Source organism: Bombina bombina, chromosome 2 (assembly GCF_027579735.1).
Source record: "Bombina bombina isolate aBomBom1 chromosome 2, aBomBom1.pri, whole genome shotgun sequence".
Classification (NCBI taxonomy): Eukaryota; Metazoa; Chordata; class Amphibia; order Anura; family Bombinatoridae; genus Bombina; species Bombina bombina.
The window spans coordinates 361,073,556-361,096,866 of record NC_069500.1 but is presented as its reverse complement, the minus strand read 5'-3'; the positions used below and the strand labels follow the sequence as shown (position 1 = coordinate 361,096,866).

The 23,311-nt window shown below is 41.2% G+C and overlaps 1 protein-coding gene across 1 annotated transcript in view; it reads right to left on the bottom strand.

Annotated features, from left to right (window-relative positions):
- KNTC1 (kinetochore associated 1) overlaps positions 1-23,311 on the bottom strand; it is a 1,377,837-nt gene that overhangs the window by 486,063 nt on the left and 868,463 nt on the right. Inside the window, exon 45 of the mRNA XM_053701768.1 lies at positions 2,720-2,809. Coding sequence (XP_053557743.1) covers positions 2,720-2,809 — 90 coding nt within the window. The remainder of the gene's footprint in view (positions 1-2,719; positions 2,810-23,311) is intronic.

The window sequence follows — 23,311 nt, the reverse complement described above, 5'->3', positions numbered from 1 at the left end:
AAACTTCTGGAATAACTACATGAGGTTTAAAAACTGAATTTAAACGTTTAGTAGTTTTAATATCAAGAGAACTAGACTCCTTCATATCGAATGCAATCAACACTTCTTTAAGTAAAGAACGAATAAACTCCATCTTAAATAAATATGAAGATTTATCAGTGTCAATATCTGAGGCAGAATCTTCTGAACCAGAGAGATCCTCATCAGAAATAGATAAGTCAGAATGATGGCGGTCATTTAAAAATTCATCTGAAATATGAGAAGTTTTAAAAGACCTTTTACGTTTACTGGAAGGAGGAATAACAGACAGAGCCTTCCTAATAGAATTAGAAACAAATTCTCTTACATTAACAGGAACATCCTGAACATTAGATGTTGAAGGAAAAACAACAGGTAATGGATTATTACTAATGGAGACATTATCTGCGTTAGAAAGTTTATCATGACAACTAACACAAACTACAGCCGGAGGAACAGTTACCAAAAGTTTACAACAAATGCACTTAGCTTTGGTAGAACCAACATCAGGCAGCGTCTTTCCAGAAGTAGATTCTGATCCAGGGTCAGGTTGTGACATCTTGCAATATGTAATAGAAAAAACAACATATAAAGCAAAATTATCAAATTCCTTAAATGACATTTTTTAGGAATGGGAAAAAATGCAAAACAAACAAGCCTCTAGCAACCAGAAGCAACAAAAAAATGAGACTGAAATAATGTGAAAAAACTGGCACCAAGTATGACGCCCACTTTTTTGGAGCCACGCCCACATTTTTTGGCGCCAAGTATGACACCCACATTTTTTGGCGCAAACAAATGTCTGTAACACACATATGTAAAAAATGACGCAACCACGTGAAAACTTCCGGCGTCGACTATGGCGCTGGAAATGACGAAATTTTGCGCCAAAAATGACGCAATAAATTGAATCATTTTCTGCCCCCGCGAGCCTAACAGCCATAGAAAAAGTTAATTTGAAATTTTAAGGTAAGATAAAATATTTATTCTTATGCATTTTCCCAAAAAATGAAACTGACAGTCTGAAAGAAGGAATACTGATTATCCTGAATCAAGGCAAATATAAGTTTAAAACATATATTTAGAACTTTACATATAAAGTGCCCAACCATAGCTTTGAGTGTCATAAATAGAAATAAGATTTACTTACCCCAAGACAGTCATCTACATATAGTAGATAGCCAAACCAGTACTGAAACGAGAATCAGTAGAGGTAATGGTATATAAGAGTATATCGTCGATCTGAAAAGGGAGGTAGGAGAAGAAATCTCTACGACCGATAACAGAGAACCTATGAAATATATCCCCTAGAGGAAGACCATGGTATTCAAATAGGCAATACTCTCTTCACATCCCTCTGACATTCACTGCACTCTGAGAGGAAAACCGGGCTTCAGCCTGCTGCGAAGCGCATATCAACGTAGAAATCGAGCACAAATTTACTTCACCACCTCCATGGGAGGCAAAGTTTGTAAAACTGAACTGTGGGTGTGGTGAGGGGTGTATTTATAGGCATTTTGAGGTTTGGGAAACTTTGCCCCTCCTGGTAGGAATGTATATCCCATACGTCACTAGCTCATGGACTCTTGCCAATTACATGAAAGAAATTAAAAAAAATAAAATAAAAATATATATATATATGGATATATAGATATATATATATATACACACGTACATGTATATATATTAGCATTTGGCTATATATGTTGTTTCATCACATTGTTTCAACATTGTAATAGTTTGTATCTAGTTTAATTTATTGGTACTAAGCCTTTTTCATTTTAAGCTCACAAATTGTTTTATATATGTATACACCATCCTTATTGTGACACTTAGGTTGCATAGACCAGGATTGATTTGCCACCTATATATGTATATTATAAGATTGGTGATTACTTAATCCCCAGTACATAAGGGCGCCCCCTATAATACTCTTCACTCTCTGCATTCTCTCAGTTCTTCATTTTTCTATCCAGCTGTTGACTTCCCCATAACGCCTAGTTGATGTTGCTAACTGCTATGCACTTAATTTTTGTTAATTTATTATTGTATGTAGCATTATTTAATTTGTTATGATATAAAATAAAAACAATATTAAAAATGACTGCACAATAAGGTGTTTCACAATAGCTAAGTATATGCAAATAGGGAGTGGATTAGTGGATGTGGGCGAGTAGTGGGTGGGATCTGAAGTGGCGAGTAACATTTTGACCTGGCTAGTAGCTTAGGACTTGAAATTGTGAGCCCTGCTATAACAGAAAAGAAAACATATCTGGCCCATAAGACAGAAAATGCATAATAAGGAACATCACATCCAATGGTTACTGGTAGTAACAAAAACCTTTGCAGACTAAATTGTGACCTAGCCCTAGATTGAGCATGAATGTTTTGAATCATTTCACAAGGAAGTTACACTTTGTTAAAGAATGTGATTATTGTGAGCAAAGGAACTTTTTAGAACATGAATAATGAAAAAAGCATAAATTAAGAATAGTTTGTGTTAAAAAATATTATTTTATTATTCTTTATTTATAAAGCCCCAACAGATTCTGCAGCGCTGCCCATGGGTACAAAGATAAAAGTACAATGGAGAAACAATACAATATAAGACAACATTTTACAGACAAATACAGGGGGAATTGAGGGCCCTATTTTAAAAATAGTATTGATACAGACATATACAAATAAGTAATCCCTTTACCTGGTTGAGCTGGAGATTGGTATTTTTCTCATCGGCTGCAATTATAACCTGAAGTAATCCCTCGATAGTTTCATAATCATAGGGGTCAAGCTGCAAGGGACATAATCATAATTATTATATTAATATGGAATTCCTGCTATTCTTGAATTATACATATATTTAAAATTAGCAAACCAAAAAACATTAAAAATATACACAAGACATGTTTTCAAATGTTTATAATAGAAATGGAAGTGACTAGTACATGCTATTTTATTAAACTTTGCAATATAAATGCATTATAAAAAGGTTGTCTTACCCATTGTTTAAGCTTCAGGTACCTATATCAGGGCCTAGGCAGCCATTTTCTTACAACCCCATTCAATTACATTAAACATTGCACACTTTTGTGTAAATTTGTGATTGTCCTACACTCATTTGTAAGGCCAAAAAGCTAATTCTTTAACTTGGGAATCAAATAGCGGCTTTAAACAATTTGCAGCATTTTAAAAATCTAGGTTGCATGTTTTGCTTTTCAACCTGTCTAGGAAAAGAGGGCACAACTGTTACGCAAAAACAAGCAGCGTTTTACGTCCCTTTAAACTTGATTAACCCTTTAACTGCTGAGCGGTTTTTGAGTTTTTAGATGCTGCTCCGATATAAGCCCCACTGTAGGTAATTTTTCAGTGAGAACCCACAGTTTTTTTCCAGTAGACCTAGCAAATTCAAACTATATTATTATGTTATGTATATATTTTATTACAATTTTAATAAAAACAAATTGTAAAAAAGTGTGTGTTTATTCTAAACACTTTAGTTAAAAAAGAAAGAAAGTAAACCTCATATAAAAGAGCCTTTGGGTATATTGTATATGAATTTGATCTGCACGTCAGGCTCCCTTGAGCCTCTACTCAAATAAATGCAGATTTATAAACTCTAGGTGATCACCTGGCTATAAAACCTATATAAAGGTTTTATTTTAAAGAGGGGCTTTAAAACAAGAGGTCATGCAAGCAGTGTGGCTAAGTGTGGATTTTTTATTTAAAAAAATAAATAAAACAGAATTTATGTTTACCTGATAAATTTCTTTCTCCTACGGTGTGTCCGGTCCATGGCTTCATCCTTACGTGTGGGATATTCTCATTCCCTACAGGAAATGGCAAAGAGAGCACACAGCAAAGCTGTCCATATAGCCCCCCCTCTGGCTCCGCCCCCCAGTCATTCGACCGACGGTTAGGAGAAAAAGGAGAAACCATAAGGTGCCGTGGTGACTGTAGTGTACAGAAAAATAATTTTTTTTAAACCTGACTAAAAGCCAGGGCTGGCCGTGGACCGGACACACCGTAGGAGAAAGAAATTTATCAGGTAAAAATAAATTCTGTTTTCTCCTACATTGGTGTGTCCGGTCCACGGCTTCATCCTTACTTGTGGGAACCAATACCAAAGCTTTAGGACACGGATGAAGGGAGGGAACAAGTCAGGTAACCTAAACGGAAGGCACCACAGCTTGCAAAACCTTTCTCCCAAAAATAGCCTCCAAAGAAGCATAAGTATCGAATTTGTAAAATTTGGCAAATGTATGCAGAGAAGACCAAGTCGCTGCCTTACAGATCTGTTCAACAGAAGCCTCATTCTTGAAGGCCCATGTGGAAGCCACAGCTCTAGTAGAGTGAGCTGTAATTCGTTCAGGAGGCTGCCATCCGGCAGTCTCGTAAGCTAATCGGATGATGCTTTTTAGCCAAAAGGAAAGAGAGGTAGCAGTAGCTTTCTGACCTCTCCTCTTACCAGAATAGACGACAAACAAGGAAGATGTCTGTCTGAAATCCTTTATTGCTTCTAAATAGAATTTTAAAGCACGAACCACATCTAGGTTATGTAACAAACGTTCCTTCTTCGAAACTGGATTCGGACACAGAGAAGGAACAACTATTTCCTGGTAAATATTCCTATTGGAAACCACCTTTGGAAGAAACCCAGGCTTGGTACGTAAAACTACCTTATCTGTATGGAATACCAGATAGGGTGAAGTACACTGCAAAGCAGACAATTCAGAAACTCTTCTAGCAGAAGAAATAGCAACCAAAAACAGAACTTTCCAAGATAGTAACTTAATATCTATGGAATGCAAAGGTTCAAACGGAACCCCTTGAAGAACTGAAAGAACTAAGTTTAGACTCCATGGAGGAGTCATAGGTCTGTAAACAGGCTTGATTCTAACTAACGCCTTTACAAACGCTTGTACATCTGGCACGGCTGCCAGACGCTTGTGCAACAAGACAGACAGAGCAGATATCTGTCCTTTTAGAGAACTAGCTGACAAACCTTTATCCAAACCCTCTTGGAGAAAGGAAAGTATCCTAGGAATCCTAATTTTACTCCATGAGTAACCCTTGGATTCGCACCAACAGATATATTTTTGCCATATCTTATGGTAAATCTTCCTGGTCACAGGTTTTCTGGCCTGAACCAGAGTATCTATAACAGATTCGGAAAACCCACGCTTAGATAGAATCAAGCGTTCAATTTCCAAGCAATCAGTTGCAGAGAAACTAGATTTGGATGTTCGAATGGACCTTGAACTAGAAGGTTCTGTCTCAAAGGTAGCTTCCATGGTGGAGCCGATGACATATTCACCAGGTCTGCATACCAAGTCCTGCGTGGCCATGCAGGAGCTATTAGAATCACCGAAGCCTTCTCCTGTTTGATCCTGGCTACTAGCCTGGGAAGGAGAGGGAACGGTGGAAACACATAAGCCAGATTGAACGACCAAGGCGCCACTAATGCATCCACTAGTGTCGCCTTGGGATCCCTGGATATGGACACGTAGCGTGGAACCTTGGAGTTCTGACGAGACGCCATCAGATCCATATCTGGAGTGCCCCATAGTTGAATTAACTAGGCAAAGACCTCTGGGTGAAGTTCCCACTCCCCCGGATGGAAAGTCTGACGACTCAAATAATCCGCCTCCCAGTTGTCTACTCCTGGGATGTGAATTGCAGATAGATGGCAGGAGTGATCCTCCGCCCATTTGATGATCTTGGATACCTCTCTCATCGCCAGGGAACTCTTTGTCCCTCCCTGATGATTGATGTACGCTACAGTCGTCATGTTGTCCGACTGAAATCTTATGAACTTGGCCTTCGCTAGTTGAGGCCAAGCCAGGAGCGCATTGAATATCGCTCTCAGTTCCAAAATGTTTATCGGGAGGAGAGACTCTTCCCGAGACCATAGACCCTGAGCTTTCAGGGAGTCCCAGACCGCGCCCCAGCCTAAGAGACTGGCGTCGGTCGTAACAATGATCCACTCTGGTCTGCGGAAACTCATTCCCTGAGACAGGTGATCCTGAGACAACCACCAGAGGAGTGAGTCTCTGGTTTTCTGGTCCATTTGAATCTGGGGAGACAAGTCTGCATAATCCCCATTCCACTGTTTGAGCATGTACAGTTGTAATGGTCTTAAATGAATTCGAGCAAAAGGAACCACGTCCATTGCCGCAACCATTAGTCCTATTACCTCCATGCACTGAGCTATGGAGGGCTGAGGAATAGATTGAAGAACTCGACAAGCGTTTAGAAGCTTTAACTTTCTGACCTCTGTCAGAAAAATCTTCATTTCTACAGAGTCTATTATTGTTCCCAGAAAGGGAACTCTTTTCTATGTTCACCTTCCACCCGTGAGATCTGAGAAAGGCTAAAACAATGTCTGTATGAGCCCTTGCTTTGGGAAGGGACGACGCTTGAATTAGAATGTCGTCTAGGTAAGGTGCTACTGCAATGCCCCTCGGCTTTAGGACCGCTAGAAGGGACCCTAGCACCTTTGTGAAAATTCTGGGAGCAGTGGCTAAACCGAACGGATGAGCCACGAACTGGTAATGTTTGTCCAGAAAGGCGAACCTCAGGAACTGATGATGATCTTTGTGGATAGGAATATGCAGGTATGCATCCTTTAGGTCCACGGTAGTCATATATTGACCCTCCTGGATCGTTGGTAAAATCGTCCGAATGGTTTCCATTTTGAATGATGGAACTCTGAGGAATTTGTTTAGAATCTTTAAATCCAGAATTGGTCTGAAAGTTCCTTCTTTTTTGGGAACTACAAACAGGTTTGCGTAAAAACCCAGACCTTGTTCCGCTGTTGGAACTGGGTGTATCACTCCCATCTTTAATAGGTCTCCTACGCAATGTAAGAATGCCTGTCTCTTTATCTGGTCTAAAGATAAGCGAGACATGTGGAACCTTCCCCTTGGAGGAAGTTCCTTGAACTCTAGAAGATACCCCTGAGAGACAATTTCTAGTGCCCAGGGGTCCGGAACATCTCTTGCCCAAGCCTGAGCAAAGAGAGAAAGTCTGCCCCCTACTAGATCCGGTCCCGGATCGGGGGCTACCCCTTCATGCTATCTTGGTAGCAGCAGCAGGCTTCTTGGCCTGTTTTCCCTTGTTCTTGTCTAGAGGCTGCAGAGTTAGAAGCAGGTCCGTTCCTGAAATTGCGAAAGGAACGAAAATTAGACTTATTCTTAGCCTTGAAAGGCCTATCCTGTGGGAGGGCATGGCCCTTTCCCCCAGTGATGTCTGAAATAATCTCCTTCAATTCTGGCCCGAAAAGGGTCTTACCTTTGAAAGGAATATTAAGCAATTTTGTTTTGGACGACACATCTGCCGACCAAGATTTTAGCCAAAGCCAATTGAAAAGCGGCATCCAAAATAAAGGAATTAGCCAACTTTAGTGCGTGAATTCTGTCCATGACCTCATCATATGGAGTCTCCTTTTGGAGCGAATTTTCTAGTTCATCGAACCAAAAAGACGCCACCGTGGTGACAGGAATAATGCACAAAATTGGTTGAAGAAGGAAACCTTGCTGAACAAAAATCTTTTTAAGCAATCCTTCCAATTTTTTATCCATAGGATCTTTGAAAGCGCAACTGTCTTCTATAGGAATAGTTGTGCGCTTAGCTAATGTTGAAACTGCCCCCTCTACCTTAGGGACCGTTTGCCATGCATCCCTTCTGGGGTCGACAATGGGGAACATTTTCTTAAATATAGGAGGGGGAACAAAAGGTACGCCTGGCTTCTCCCACTCCTTAGTCACTATGTCCGCCACCCTCTTGGGTATCGGAAAAGCGTCAGCGTGCACTGGGACCTCTAAGAATTTGTCCATCTTGCACAACTTCTCTGGAATCACCAAAGTATCACAATCATCAAGGGTAGCTAGCACCTCCTTAAGCAGAGCGCTGAGATGTTCTAGCTTAAATTTAAATGCCACGATATCAGGTTCTGCCTGCTGAGAAACTTTACCTGAATCAGAAATTTCTCCCTCAGTCAGACCCTCCCTCACTGCCAACTCAGATTGATGTGAGGGTATAACGGATAAATTATCGTCAGCGCCTACTTGCTCATCCTCTGTATTTAAAACTGAGCAATCACGCTTTCTAGGAAATGTTGGCAGTTTGGATAAAAGAGCTGCTAGAGAATTATCCATTACTGCTGTTAATTGCTGCATAGTAACAAGCATTGGCGCGCTAGATGTACTAGGTATCGCCTGCGCGGGCAAAGCTGGTGTTAACACAGAAGGAGAGGATGATGAACTATCCCCACTACCTTCATTTAAAGAATCATCTTGGGCAACATTATGAAATGTGACAGTACTGTCCTTACTCTGTTTGGACGTCATGGCACAATTTGCACATACATTTAATGGGGGAACCACCTTGGCCTCCATACCCAAAAAACATAGGCTATCTGAAGGTACAGACATGTTAAACAGACTTAGGCAGGTTTTTAATGCAATAAAAACAATTTTAAACAAAACCGTTACTGTCTCTTTAAATAATAAAAAGAGCACACTTTATTTCTGAATGATCGAAAAAACGTCAAGGAAATATCTGTTCTTAATGAAATTTATACCCCAGTGTCTTAATGCTTTAACAGTATTGCACACCAAATTTCAAGTCTCTTAACCCTTAAATGACCAAACCGGAGCTAATAATCCCAATTGACCGGTTAAAACACACTACAGTCCCTGCCACAGACTTTGCTGCGGCTTTTACCTTCCTTAGGGGTTATTAACAACAGAAATAAGCCTCTCCGAGTCGTTTTCTAAGTCACTGGACCTCCTCACGTGAAGCTGCATGCACTGTCTTAGAGAAGTAACTGCGCCACAGAGGCGCGAAAATGAGGCCTCCTCCCTCTGCATTCCAGAGTGAAGGGGCCTTTCTGACAAGATTAGGCGTCTAACCAACTGCCAGGCGCAAATAAACGTCCCCAAAAGTGTTTCAAAGTTTATCAAACACTCCAAATGTCAAATAAATATGATAAAAATCAATCGATTTAGCCCACAATAGTGTCAACCAGCATAGAGCCCAAGATATAAGCCTTAATTCTGTAACTGAGTCTAAGAAAATGGCTTACCTATCCCCTCAGGGAAAACTGACAGTCTTCTAGCAGTACTGTGTCTTGTTAGAAAAGTGACTGATCATACCTGAAGCAGATAAGCTGTTCCCCCCAACTGAAGTTCTCTGGTTTCAACAGTCCTGCGTGGGAACAGCAATGGATTTTAGTTACTGGTGCTAAAATCATACTCCTCTTTTAACAGAAATCTTCATCACTTTCTGTTGTAGAGTAAATAGTACAAACCGGCACTATTTTAAAATAACAAACTCTTGATAGAAGAAATAAAACTACAACTAACACCACATACTCTTTACCATCCCCGTGGAGATGCTACTTGTTCAGAGCGGCAAAGAGAATGACTGGGGGGCGGAGCCAGAGGGGGGGCTATATAGACAGCTTTGCTGTGTGCTCTCTTTGCCATTTCCTGTAGGGAATGAGAATATCCCACAAGTAAGGATGAAGCCGTGGACCGGACACACCAATGTAGGAGAAATATATATATATATATATATATATATATATAAATAAATGTGCTTAAACATTGTACAGGTAGAATAATCTTTATTTAAACTGCTTGGGACTAGAAAAGTTTAGGATTTAAGAATAGTTTGGATTTTGGAATATTTGCATCTGTAAAATGGGACAGTTTGGCAAGGTGGATGGAACAAAGTGTTAACAACAATATCTTATTTCATTTAGGCAATATTTACATATCATAACACAGCTTATACATGTAAACTAAAGGTAGTTTTATAAAATTTTTAATACTTTTGTATACAGAAAGATATTACAGTACTGTAAATCAGAAAGGTAATAGTTGTTGTTTTGTATAAATATAGACTTATTTGGACAAAGGCAGAGAATATTATGACACAGTCAGGGAAAAAATAGTAATTTTTGATAATTTTATAAAAAAAAAAAAAATTATGCTTACCTGATAAATTTCTTTCTTGACACGGTGAGTCCATGGATCATCATCAATTACTGTTGGGAATATCACTCCTGACCAGCAGGAGGCGGCAAAGAGCACCACAGCAAATCTGTTAAGTATCACTTCCCTTCCCACAACCTCCAGTCATTCGACCGAAGGAAAAGAAGAGAAAGGAAATAACACAAGGTGCAGAGGTGCCTGAGGTTTATATGACAAAGAAAAACTGTCTGAAAAACAGGGCGTGCCATGGACTCACCGTGTCAAGAAATATATAAATTTATCAGGTAAGCATAAATGTTGTTATCTTTCGAATGACACCGTGAGTCCACAGATTAACATCAATTACTGTTGGGAATCAATACACAAGCTAGAGGACATAGATGATAAGGGAGGGACAAGACAGGAACCTAAACAGAAGGCACCACTGAATGAAGAACCTTTCTCCCAAAAGAAGCCTCAGCAGAGGCAAAAGTATCAAAACTTAAAGAATTTAGAAAAAGTATGCAAAGATGACCAAGTTGCAGCCTTGCAAATATGTTCCACAAAAGCTTTATACTTGAAAACCCAGGAAGAAGAGACAGCCCAAATGGAATCAGCTGTGATTTCATCGGGAGCTTGCTGTCCAGCAGTCTCATAGGCCAAACGGATAACACTCTTCAGTCAAAAGTAAAGCACAGTAGCCCAAGCTTTCTGACCCTTGGTGTTTCCCAGAAAAACAAATAAGGCAGAAGATTGACGACAGTCCTTAGTCGCCTGCAGAAAGATTTTCAGCGCACGAACAACATCTAGGTTATAAACAAAGGAGGAACAAATATTTCCTGATTAATATTCTTGAATAAACAACTTAAAAGGGAGACTGTACCCAAATTTTTTCTTTTATAATTCAGAAAGAGCATGCAATTTTAAGCAACTTTCTAATTTACTCCTATTATCAATTTTTCTTCGTTCTCTTGCTATCATTTTTTGAAAAAGAAGGCATCTAAGCTTTTTTTTGGTTTCAGTACTCTGGACAGCACTTTTTTATTGGTGGATGAATTTATCCACCAATCAGCAAGGACAACCCAGGTTGTTCACCAAAAATGGGCCGCCATCTAAACTTACATTCTTGCATTTCAAATAAAGATACCAAGAGAATGAAGATAATTTGATAATGGGAGTAAATTAGAAAGTTGCTTAAAATTTCATGCTCAATCTGAATCATGAAAGAATTTTTTTGGGTACAGTGTCCCTTTAAGGCAAGAAACCCAACTTACTACGCAAAACCACCTTATCAAAATGAAAGGTAAGATAAGGGGAATCACACTGTAGCGCAGAGAGCTCTGAAACTCTCTGAGTAGAGGAAACGGCAACAAGAACAAAATTTTCCAAGATAACTTAATATCTAAGGAATGCATAGGCTCAAACAGAGTCTGCTTAAAAACCTTAAGAACAAGATTAAGACTCCAGGGAGGAGTAACCGGTTTAAACACAGGCTGGATCCTGACCAAGGCGTGACAAAACGATTGCACGTCTGGCACATCCGCAAAATGCTTATGCAACAAAATAGACCATGCCAAAATCTGACCCTTCAGAGTACTAGCTGACAAACCCTTCTCCACACCATCCTGGAAAAAGGACAAAATCCTAGAAATCCTGACTCTACTCCAAGAGTATCCCTTCATTCACACCAATACAAATATTTACGCCAAATCTTATGGTAGATCTTACGAGTCACAAGCTTACGAGCCTGGATCAAGGTCTCGATGACCGACTCTGAAAACCCACGCTTAGATAAAAATAAGCATACAATCTCCAAGCAGTCAGCTTCAGAGAAACGAGATTTGGATGAAGGAAGGAACCCTGAAGTAGAAGGTCCTTCCTCAGAGGAAGTCTCCAAGGTAAAGGAGATGGCAATTCCACTAGGTCTGCATACCAGATCCTGAGAAGCCATGCAGAGACTATTAGCATTACTGACACTCTCTCCTGAGTGATACGAGTGATGACTCATGGAAGGAGAGCAACCGGAAGAAACCGGTATACCTCCCAAGGAACCGCCAGGGCATCTATTAGAGCGGTCTGAGGAACTCTCCTACCCGGAATTCACTCTTGAAAGTGAAAAAATGGATAAGCAGCGAAAATGAGCGCATGCCCACCGAACATCCATGCCAATCATGTCACAGGAACTCCAGGTTCCTCTCAGGCAGTTAATGTAAGCACTGAGATGAAAATGTTCAATTAAAACCTGACCAGTAGATAAAGTGACTGAAGCCAAGCCATCAGAGCATTGAGGATAATGTTTACTTCAAGAAAAATATGGGGAGAATAGACACCTCCCAAGTCCATAGTCACCAACCCAACGGGCTAGCGACCATGGTCACTATTACTCAGGAAGGTCTCCGGAAGATTGTGTTCCGAGACAGATGCTCCTGAGAAAAACCAAAAATATTCTGGAGAACGTGGGCAACGAACCCGCTACCTCTCGCGAGTTAAGCGAACGCTCTACCACCAATTCCTCTCCTATCCACAGGGAAAAATCTCGAGTCGACAGATCCAGATCTATCCTCCGAGACAGGGCCACAAGGTCCCCGGTCCATAGATTCACAGATGGAATCGATCAAAAGAATGATGTCTAATGAAGCAACCATCAGACCATTACCTCCATACATTGAAACACTGGAGGTCCAAACAGAGTCTGACCTCTGACCAAAATATTTTCAAAGGAATAGAAACTAATAAGGTCCCTAAACAAACTACCCCTGTAGCAGGAATAAGGTAACTCAATTTCAGATTTACTTCCATCCGAGGAACGAATGTATGAGAGTTTACTTGTTCAAAAAATGGCGCCTGAACCATTATTAACATTCAGGAAAGGCCTCACAGCAATTTCCTGAAACCTGCAATATAGCCCCCACTGAGAGCCATGGCAAGGCCAAAGTGAAGAGTTTTTAGAACCAGGAGCTTTAGATAACCAAAAGCTCTTTAAATTCCAAGGGCAGCCGAATAAGCCACAACACCAAGAACCAACCCCATGTGGGCGGAATCAAACTCTCGACCTTTGGTTTCCCAGCTAGGTGTCCTAGTCAATAAGCAATACCAAAGGACTAATCAACTTAAAGTGATTGACAGAAAAGTCAATCTCAAAATCCTTGAGGACTATGGTCACCATGAGCACACCTAGAAGGGCGTGCTTGTCATGCCAGTGCCCAGAGTTGATCCTTGGGACACAACTAGTTGAGGCACTTAAGGTCCAAATACATGATAAAAATTCCTAGATCCTGCTCTCACACAAGAACTGGAACAATCCCTCACAGGGGATATAAGTTCCAACAGCACTACCAAATTACCTCATTGTTATCTGGTGCCGATAAACCTGAGAGAAGGGACCTGCCTCAGGAAAGGAAAGAATGACTATCATGTAGTAACCCTGAGATACTATGCCCACAGTCTATCTGGGACATCTCATATCCATGATTAAAGACAGAGAGATTCACCACCTTCTCCTCTTGTGGTAGAACATCTTTAAATGGGTAACAGAAATGGGGTGCAAACCCACACGGACATATGTTATTTGGATCCTAAGTCCAACGATGTAACCCTAGTATCCCTGAACTATCAGAAATATCAGAAATATTCCTGTCAGATCTGGACAAAACAAGGTCTTACCCTTGTAAGGAAATGTCAGAAGCTTGGAAAAATCCATTGACCATGGATATAGCCACAAAGCCCCGCAGGCTAGCTAGGCGAAGTTAGATATCTTGGCTTCCTGCTTAAAGGCTAGCAAGGTAGCATCAGAAATAAAGGAATTGGCTAGTTCAAGAGCCTTAATTCAGTTCAGGATATCCTCCTTAAAGGAGTCCCCACCATTGCAACAAATAAGATGCCACACTTACCAGAGTGGCAATATCAAATTTCCAAATAAACCTACATTTAATGGAGACAATGACAGGAAACATCCTCTTAAGGACAGGAGACAGAGAAAAAACTCTAAGAGTAGCTCTCCCATTCCTGTGAGCACGATTTTCCAAGTATCTATAACATTTACTCGATTCTTTAGGGATTGACAACGACAGACGATTGGAGTCGCTCTAAAGCAGCCAAAAACCTCCTTAATCACACACAAAGGTGTTCAGGCTGAAATCTGAAACAGAATAAGGAATTATACTGTCCACATCTGAGAATTTATCCTCAGAGGCTACTCACATATCCTCCTCATCAGACCTACGAGGAAGGCAAACAGTGTAGCAGCAGGCAGTACAGAAACCTTACTATCTGAATATCTAATATTCCTTCTGTGATTTTCCCTCTAAAAAAAGGAAAAGCAGATAATGCTAAAGATACCCAAAAGATAACTGAGCAACAGATTCTGCAGCAAATAACTCCTCCAAGAGATAATGAAGAACCGCAGGGCACAGCAGGTGACACCATAAAGGCTAGGGACGTGGAAGGAGAAAACTGTGTAAATACCTACACAGCATCATCTTGGGAAATATTGGGTTTAGAGGCAATGCGTTATCCCTAACTCAGGAGATTTAGCGAAACAAGAACACGCATAATTGTATATTTGTAAACAATATTAGTGTCTACAAAACCAAACAGAGTTCTCTGCAAAATAATAATCATAAAAAAAAACAGAATTTATGTTTACCTGATAAATTACTTTCTCCAACGGTGTGTCCGGTCCACGGCGTCATCCTTACTTGTGGGATATTCTCTTCCCCAACAGGAAATGGCAAAGAGCCCAGCAAAGCTGGTCACATGATCCCTCCTAGGCTCCGCCTACCCCAGTCATTCGACCGACGTTAAGGAGGAATATTTGCATAGGAGAAACCATATGTTACCGTGGTGACTGTAGTTAAAGAAAATAAATTATCAGACCTGATTAAAAAAAAACCAGGGCGGGCCGTGGACCGGACACACCGTTGGAGAAAGTAATTTATCAGGTAAACATAAATTCTGTTTTCTCCAACATAGGTGTGTCCGGTCCACGGCGTCATCCTTACTTGTGGGAACCAATACCAAAGCTTTAGGACACGGATGAAGGGAGGGAGCAAATCAGGTCACCTAAATGGAAGGCACCACGGCTTGCAAAACCTTTCTCCCAAAAATAGCCTCAGAAGAAGCAAAAGTATCAAATTTGTAAAATTTAGAAAAAGTGTGCAGTGAAGACCAAGTCGCTGCCTTACATATCTGATCAACAGAAGCCTCGTTCTTGAAGGCCCATGTGGAAGCCACAGCCCTAGTGGAGTGAGCTGTGATTCTTTCAGGAGGCTGCCGTCCGGCAGTCTCATAAGCCAATCGGATAATGCTTTTAATCCAGAAGGAGAGAGAGGTAGAAGTTGCTTTTTTACCTCTCCGTTTACCAGAATAAACAACAAACAAAGACAAAGTTTGTCTGAAATCCTTAGTAGCTGCTAAGTAAAATTTGAGAGCACGAACTACATCCAAGTTGTGCAACAAACGTTCCTTCTTTGAAACTGGATTAGGACACAAAGAAGGCACAACTATCTCCTGGTTAATGTTTTTGTTAGAAACAACTTTTGGAAGAAAACCAGGTTTAGTACGCAAAAACCACCTTATCTGCATGGAACACCAGATAAGGAGAAGAACACTGCAGAGCAGATAATTCTGAAACTCTTCTAGCAGAAGAAATTGCAACCAAAAACAAAACTTTCCAAGATAATAACTTAATATCAACGGAATGTAAGGGTTCAAACGGAACCCCCTGAAGAACTGAAAGAACTAGGTTGAGACTCCAAGGAGGAGTCAAAATTTTGTAAACAGGCTTGATTCTAACCAGAGCCTGAACAAAGGCTAGAACATCCGGCACAGCTGCCAGCTTTTTGTGAAGTAACACAGACAAGGCAGAAATCTGTCCCATCAAGGAACTTGCAGATAATCCTTTTTCCAATCCTTCTCGAAGGAAGGATAGACTCTTAGGAATCTTAACCTTGTCCCAAGGGAATCCTGCAGATTCACACCAACAGATATACCAAATTATGTGGTAATTTTTCTGGTTACAGGCTTTCAGGCCTGAACAAGAGTATTAATAACAGAATCTGAGAACCCTCGCTTTGATAAGATCAAGCGTTCAATCTCCAAGCAGTCAGCTGGAGTGGGTCGAACGGACCTAGAACAAGAAGGTCTCTCAAAGGTAGCTTCCATGGTGGAGCCGATGACATATTCACCAGATCTGCATACCAAGTCCTGCGTGGCCACGCAGGAGCTATCAAAATCACCGACGCCCTCTCCTGATTGATCCTGGCTACCAGCCTGGGGATGAGAGGAAACGGCGGGAACACATAAGCTAGTTTGAAGGTCCAAGGTGCTACTAGTGCATCCACTAGAGCCGCCTTGGGATCCCTGGATCTGTACCCGTAGTAAGGAACTCTGAAGTTCTGACGAGAGGCCATCAGATCCATGTCTGGAATGCCCCACGGTTGAGTGACTTGGGCAAAGATTTCCGGATGGAGTTCCCACTCCCCCGGATGCAATGTCTGACGACTCAGAAAATCCGCTTCCCAATTTTCCACTCCTGGGATGTGGATAGCAGACAGGTGGCAGGAGTGAGACTCCGCCCATAGAATGATTTTAGTCACTTCTTCCATCGCTAGGGAACTCCTTGTTCCCCCCTGATGGTTGATGTATGAACTTGGCCCTCGCTAGCTGAGGCCAAGCTTTGAGAGCATTGAATATCGCTCTCAGTTCCAGAATATTTAATCGGTAGAAGAGATTCTACCCGAGACCAAAGACCCTGAGCTTTCAGGGATCCCCAGACCGCGCCCCAGCCCATCAGACTGGCGTCGGTCGTGACAATGACCCACTCTGGTCTGCGGAAGGTCATCCCTTGTGACAGGTTGTCCAGGGACAGCCACCGACGGAATGAGTCTCTGGTCCTCTGATTTGCTTGTATCTTCGGAGACAAGTCTGAATAGTCCCCATTCCACTGACTGAGCATGAACAGTTGTAATGGTCTTAGATGAATGCGCACAAAAGGAACTATGTCCATTGCCGCTACCATCAAACCTATCACTTCCATGCACTGCGCTATGGAAGGAAGAGGAACGGAATGAAGTATCCGACAAGAGTCTAGAAGTTTTGTTTTTCTGGCTTCTGTCAGAAAAATCCTCATTTCTAAGGAGTCTATTATAGTTCCCAAGAAGGGAACCCTCGTTGACGGAGATAGAGAACTCTTTTCCACGTTCACTTTCCATCCATGAGATCTGAGAAAGGCCAGGACAATGTCCGTGTGAGCCTTTACTTGAGGAAGGGACGACGCTCGAATCAGAATGTCGTCCAAGTAAGGTACTACAGCAATGCCCCTTGGTCTTAGCACCGCCAGAAGGGACCCTAGTACCTATGAGAAAATCCTAGGAGCAGTGGCTAATCCGAAAGAAAATGCCACGAACTGGAAATGCTTGTCCAGGAATGCAAACCTTAGGAACCGATGATGTTCCTTGTGGATAGGAATATGTAGATACGCATCCTTGAAATCCACCTTGGTCATGAATTGACCTTCCTGGAAGGAAGGAAGAAGTGTTCGAATGGTTTCCATCTTGAACGATGGAACCTTGAGAAACTTGTTCAAGATCTTGAGATCTAAGATTGGTCTGAACGTTCCCTCTTTTTTGGGAACTATGAACAGATTGGAGTAGAACCCCATCCCTTGTTCTCCTAATGGAACAGGATGAATCACTCCCATTTTTAGCAGGTCTTCTACCCAATGTAAGGATGCCTGTCTTCTTATGTGGTCTGAAGACAACTGAGACCTGTGGAACCTCCCCCTTGGAGGAAGCCCCTTGAACCCAGAACATCTCTTTCCCAAGCCTGAGCGAAGAGAGAGAGTCTGCCCCCCACCAGATCCGGTCCCGGATCGGGGGCCCGCATTTCATGCTGTCTTGGTAGCAGTGGCAGGTTTCCTGGCCTGCTTTCCTTTGCTCCAGCCTTGCATAGGTCTCCAGGCTGGATTGGCTTGAGAAGTATTACCTTCCTGCTTAGAGGACGTAGCCCTTGGGGCTGATCCGTTTCTGCGAAAGGGACGAAACTTAGGTTTATTTTTGGTCTTGAAAAGACCTATCCTGAGGAAGGGCGTGGCCCTTGCCCCCAGTGATATCAGAGATAATCTCTTTCAAGTCAGGGCCAAAGAGTGTTTTCCCCTTGAAAGGAATGTCAAGCAATTTGTTCTTGGAAGACGCATCCGCTGCCCAAGATTTTAACCAAAGCGCTCTGCGCCACAATAGCAAACCCAGAACTTTTTCGCCGCTAACCTAGCCAATTGCAAGGTGGCGTCTAGGGTGAAAGAATTAGCCAATTTAAGAGCACGAATTCTGTCCATAATCTCCTCATAAGAAGAAGAATTACTAATAATCGCCTTTCCTAGCTCATCAAACTAGAAACACGCGGCTGCAGTGACAGGGACAATGCATGCAATTGGTTGTAGAAGGGAACCTTGCTGAACAAACATCTTTAGCAGACCTTCTAATTTTTTATCCATAGGATCTTGGAAAACACAACTATCTTCTATGAATATAGTGGCGCGCTTGTGTAGAGTAGAAACCGCCCCCTCGACCTTGGGGACTGTCTGCCATCAGTCCTTTCTGGGGTCGACTATAGGAAAACAATTTTATAAATATGGGGGGAGGTACTAAAGGTATACCGGGCCTGTCCCATTCTTTACTAACAATGTACGCCACCCGCTTGGATATAGGAAAAGCTTCGGGGGGCCCCGGGGCCTCTAAGAACTTTTCCAGTTTACATAGTGGTTCTGGAATGACCAGATAATCACAATCATCCAAATTGGATAACACCTCCTTAAGCAGAGCGCGGAGATGTTCCAACTTAAATTTAAAAGTAATCACATCAGGTTCAGCTTGTTGAGAAATGTTTCCTGAATCTGAAATTTCTCCCTCAGACAAAACCTCCCTGGCCCCCTCAGACTGGTGTAGGGGCCCTTCAGAAACCATATCATCAGCGTTCTCATGCTCTACAGAATTTTCTAAAACAGAGCAGTCGCGCTTTCGCTGATAAGTGGGCATATTGGCTAAAATGTTTTTGATAGAATTATCCATTACAGCCGTTAAATGTTGCATAGTAAGGAGTATTGGCGCACTAGATGTACTAGGGGCCTCCTGTATGGGCAAGACTGGTGTAGACGAAGGAGGGGATGATGCAGTACCATGCTTACTCCCCTCACTTGAGGAATCATCTTGGGCATCATTTTTACTAAATTTTTTTTATGACATAAAATACATATAGTTAAATGAGAAGGAACCTTGGTTTCCCCTTGATAACAAAGCACAAAAAACGTTTTAAAATAAAACCGTTACTGTCACTTTAAATTTTAAACTAAACACACTTTATTATTGCAATTGCGAAAAAGTATGAAGGAATTGTTCAAAATTCACCAAAATTTCACCACAGTGTCTTAAAGCCTTAAAAGTATTGCACACCAAATTTGGAAGCTTTAACCCTTAAAATAACGGAACCGGAGCCGTTTTTATATTTAACCCCTTTACAGTCCCTGGAATCTGCTTTGCTGAGACCCAACCAAGCCCAAAGGGGAATACGATACCAAATGATGCCTTCAGAAAGACTTTTCTATGTATCAGAGCTCCACACACATGCAGCTGCATGCCATGCTGTCCTCAAAAACAAGTGCGCCATACCGGCGCGAAAATGAGGCTCTGATATGATTAGGGAAAGCCCCTAAAGAATAAAGTGTCTAAAACAGTGCCTGCCGATATAATCATATCAAAATACCCAGAATAAATGATTCCTCAAGGCTAAATATGTGTTAATATCAATCGATTTTAGCCCAAAAAAAGTCTACAGTTTAAATAAGCCCTTGTGAAGCCCTTATTTACAATTGTAATAAACATGGCTTACCGGATCCCAAAGGGAAAATGACAGCTTCCAGCATTACATCGTCTTGTTAGAATGTGTCATACCTCAAGCAGCAAGAGACTGCAAACTGTTCCCCCAACTGAAGTTAATTGCTCTCAACAGTCCTGTGTGGAACAGCCATGGATTTTAGTTACGGTTGCTAAAATCATTTTCCTCATACAAACAGAATTCTTCATCTCTTTTCTGTTTCTGAGTAAATAGTACGTACCAGCACTATTTGAAAATAACAAACTCTTGATTGAATAATGAAAAACTACAGTTAAACACTAAAAAACTCTAAGCCATCTCCGTGGAGATGTTGCCTGTACAACGGCAAAGAGAATGACTGGGGTAGGCGGAGCCTAGGAGGGATCATGTGACCAGCTTTGCTGGGCTCTTTGCCATTTCCTGTTGGGGAAGAGAATATCCCACAAGTAAGGATGACGCCGTGGACCGGACACACCTATGTTGGAGAAATTAATATTTTAATATCTAAATATTACAATGAAAAAATAAGAGACTGTCACTTTAATTAATTATTAATTATTATGCAGAAATGATTGCTCTCCTGTAAACTGCTACTTGTAGAACAGCGTTTTTAAATGGAGAGCACACTCATATCGTTTGGATAGAATATGATTTGCACATTAACATTGTGTTGCAATAAACAGAACCCTGATACAGCCCCCAAAAGTGACTAAACCCACCAGGAAGCTGAATCTAGAAAAAATTGAAATAAAGATTATATATTTAAAGTAATACTGTCTCTTTAAATGTATCCATTTTGTCTCACCAACACACTGGGTCTTTAATTAGACTAACTAATAATTATAACGGAGCAAATATATTCTCACTCTTCTCCCCCATATAACACAAAAAGGATTTAGAAATATTAAGACGGCTGGCTACACGACAACAGCCGTGACAGAACTAAACAGCAAACTAAATGCTGTATTTACACATAGATGCGGTCGATGCCGCTCTAGAAAAGAAGAGTTAGGAGCTGACCAGGCTGTGAGAAGCTGCGCCATTAACCTAAAGCGCGCACTTCCCAGTCAACAGAAAAACATAAGAGCCACAAGCCGCAATAAAGCAAATGCAAAATAGCGCTAAAAGTAAATGCAAACACCATAAAGCCCCTAAATAAAGGTACCGATGCAGAGGCTCTACCTCACAAGACCCTTAGGTTATGGAGGGAATTAACATAACGGAATCCTCTCATCCGGGTAAAAATAAACTAGAATCCGGCTCAGAGAGAGCAAATGTATATTTTGTGCCTCGACTAAACCCCAATAAGAAATTAACCCCTTCTTATTCATGAAGGGAGTTAATTACCGTCTCCTGTCACATGCCTAACAGTACCTGCCTTGTGCTTTAACAAACCCCACTCAGGATTATGTGAAGTCCCATCAATAAATTGCAGAGAGCCCAATATATTTTCAATGGCTCTAAAGTGCCAGCCTCCTAGCCCCAGAAGACAAGATGCACTTACCTGTATCTAGCCGTCCGGCAGGAGGACCGCTCACACAACATGGAAGGACGCCAACTCCTTACAGAGGTCTGTGAAAAAAGAAAGACAGACGGCTAGATTTAGAGTTCTGCGTTAGCCTTAAAAAGCAGCGTTAAGAAGTCCTAACGCTGCTTTTTAACGCCCGCTGGTATTACGAGTCAGGCAGGAAAGGGTCTACCGCTCACTTTTTTTCCGCGACTCGAGGCTACCGCAAATCCCCTTACGTCAATTGCTTTAATAAATGTATTAACCCCTAAACCGCTGCACTCCCGCCACGCAAACACTATAATACATTTTATTAACCCCTAATCTGCCCTCCCTAACATCGCCGCCACCTACCTACAATTATTTACCCCTAATCTCCCGCCTCCAACATCGCCGCTACTATAATAAAGTTATTAACCCCTAAACCTAAGTCTAACCCTAACACCCCCCTAAGTTAAATATAATTTAAATAAAACGAACTAAAATTACTATAATTAAATAAATTAATCCTATTTAAAACTAAATACTCACCTATAAAATAAACCCTAATATAGCTACAATATAACTAATAGTTACATTGTAGCTATTTTAGGATTTATATTTATTTTACAGGCAACTTTGTATTTATTTTAACTAGGTACAATAGCTATTAAATAGTTAATAACTATTTAATAGCTACCTAGTTAAAATAATTACAAAATTACCTGTAAAATAAATCCTAACCTAAGTTACAAATACACCTAACACTACACTATCAATAAATTAATTAAATAAATTAACTACAATTATCTAAACTAAAATACAATTCAATAAACAAAACTATAATACAAAAAAAACAAACACTAAATTCCAAAAAAAAATAAAAATATATTTTAATCTAATTACACCTAATCTAAGCCCCCTAATAAAATACAAAAGCCCCCCAAAATAATAAAATTCCCTACCCTAAAGTAATCAGCTCTTTTACCAGCCCTTAAAAGGGCTTTTTGCGGGGCATTGCCCCAAAGTAATCAGCTCTTTTTCCTGTAAAAAAAAATACAACCCCCCCCCCCCAACATTACAACACACCACCCACACACCCCTACTCTAAAACCCACCCGATCCCCCCTTAAAAAAACCTAACACTACCCCCCTGAAGATCACCCTACCTTGAGCCGTCTTCAGCCAGCCGGCCACCGATGGGACAGAAGAGGACATCCGGACTGGCAGAAGTCTTCATCCTATCCAGGCAGAAGAGGACATCCGGACCAGCAGACATCTTCATCCAGGCGGCATCTTCATCCTTCCGGAGCGGAGCCATCTTCTATCCAGCCGACGCGGAGCCATCCTCTACTTCCGACGGACTAACAACTAATGAAGGTTCCTTTAAATGACGTCATCCAAGATGGCGTCACTCGAATTCCGATTGACTGCTAGGATTCTATCAGCCAATCGGAATTAAGGTAGGAAAAATCTGATTGGTTGATTTAATCAGCCAATCAGATTGAAGTTCAATCCGATTGGCTGATTGGATGAGCCAATAGAATGCGAGGTCAATTCTATTGGCTGATCCACCTAAAACTTCACCTTGTACTGAAGGCAAAGAGAATGACTGGGGGTTGTGGGAAGGGAAGTGATACTTAACAGCTTTGCTGTGGTGCTCTTTGCCTCCTCCTGCTGGCCAGGAGTGATATACCCAACAGTGATTGATGATGATCCGTGGACTCACCGTGTCATTAGAAAGAAAAATAACTATAAAGTTTAGATTTCAGAATAAGATTGGATTTTGGAATTCTGGATTTGGAGATTTTTACCTGTACCCCAAAGACGACTGCCTTCCAAATGGTGGGTCTTGGGAGTTTCTAAAGCTTAAGGGAGCTGACATTGAGGGGTTTAAATATTCATCCCCCATCCAGTTTCCTGTACAGCATTTAATTGGAGATGTAATTTTATTTTTTGAACT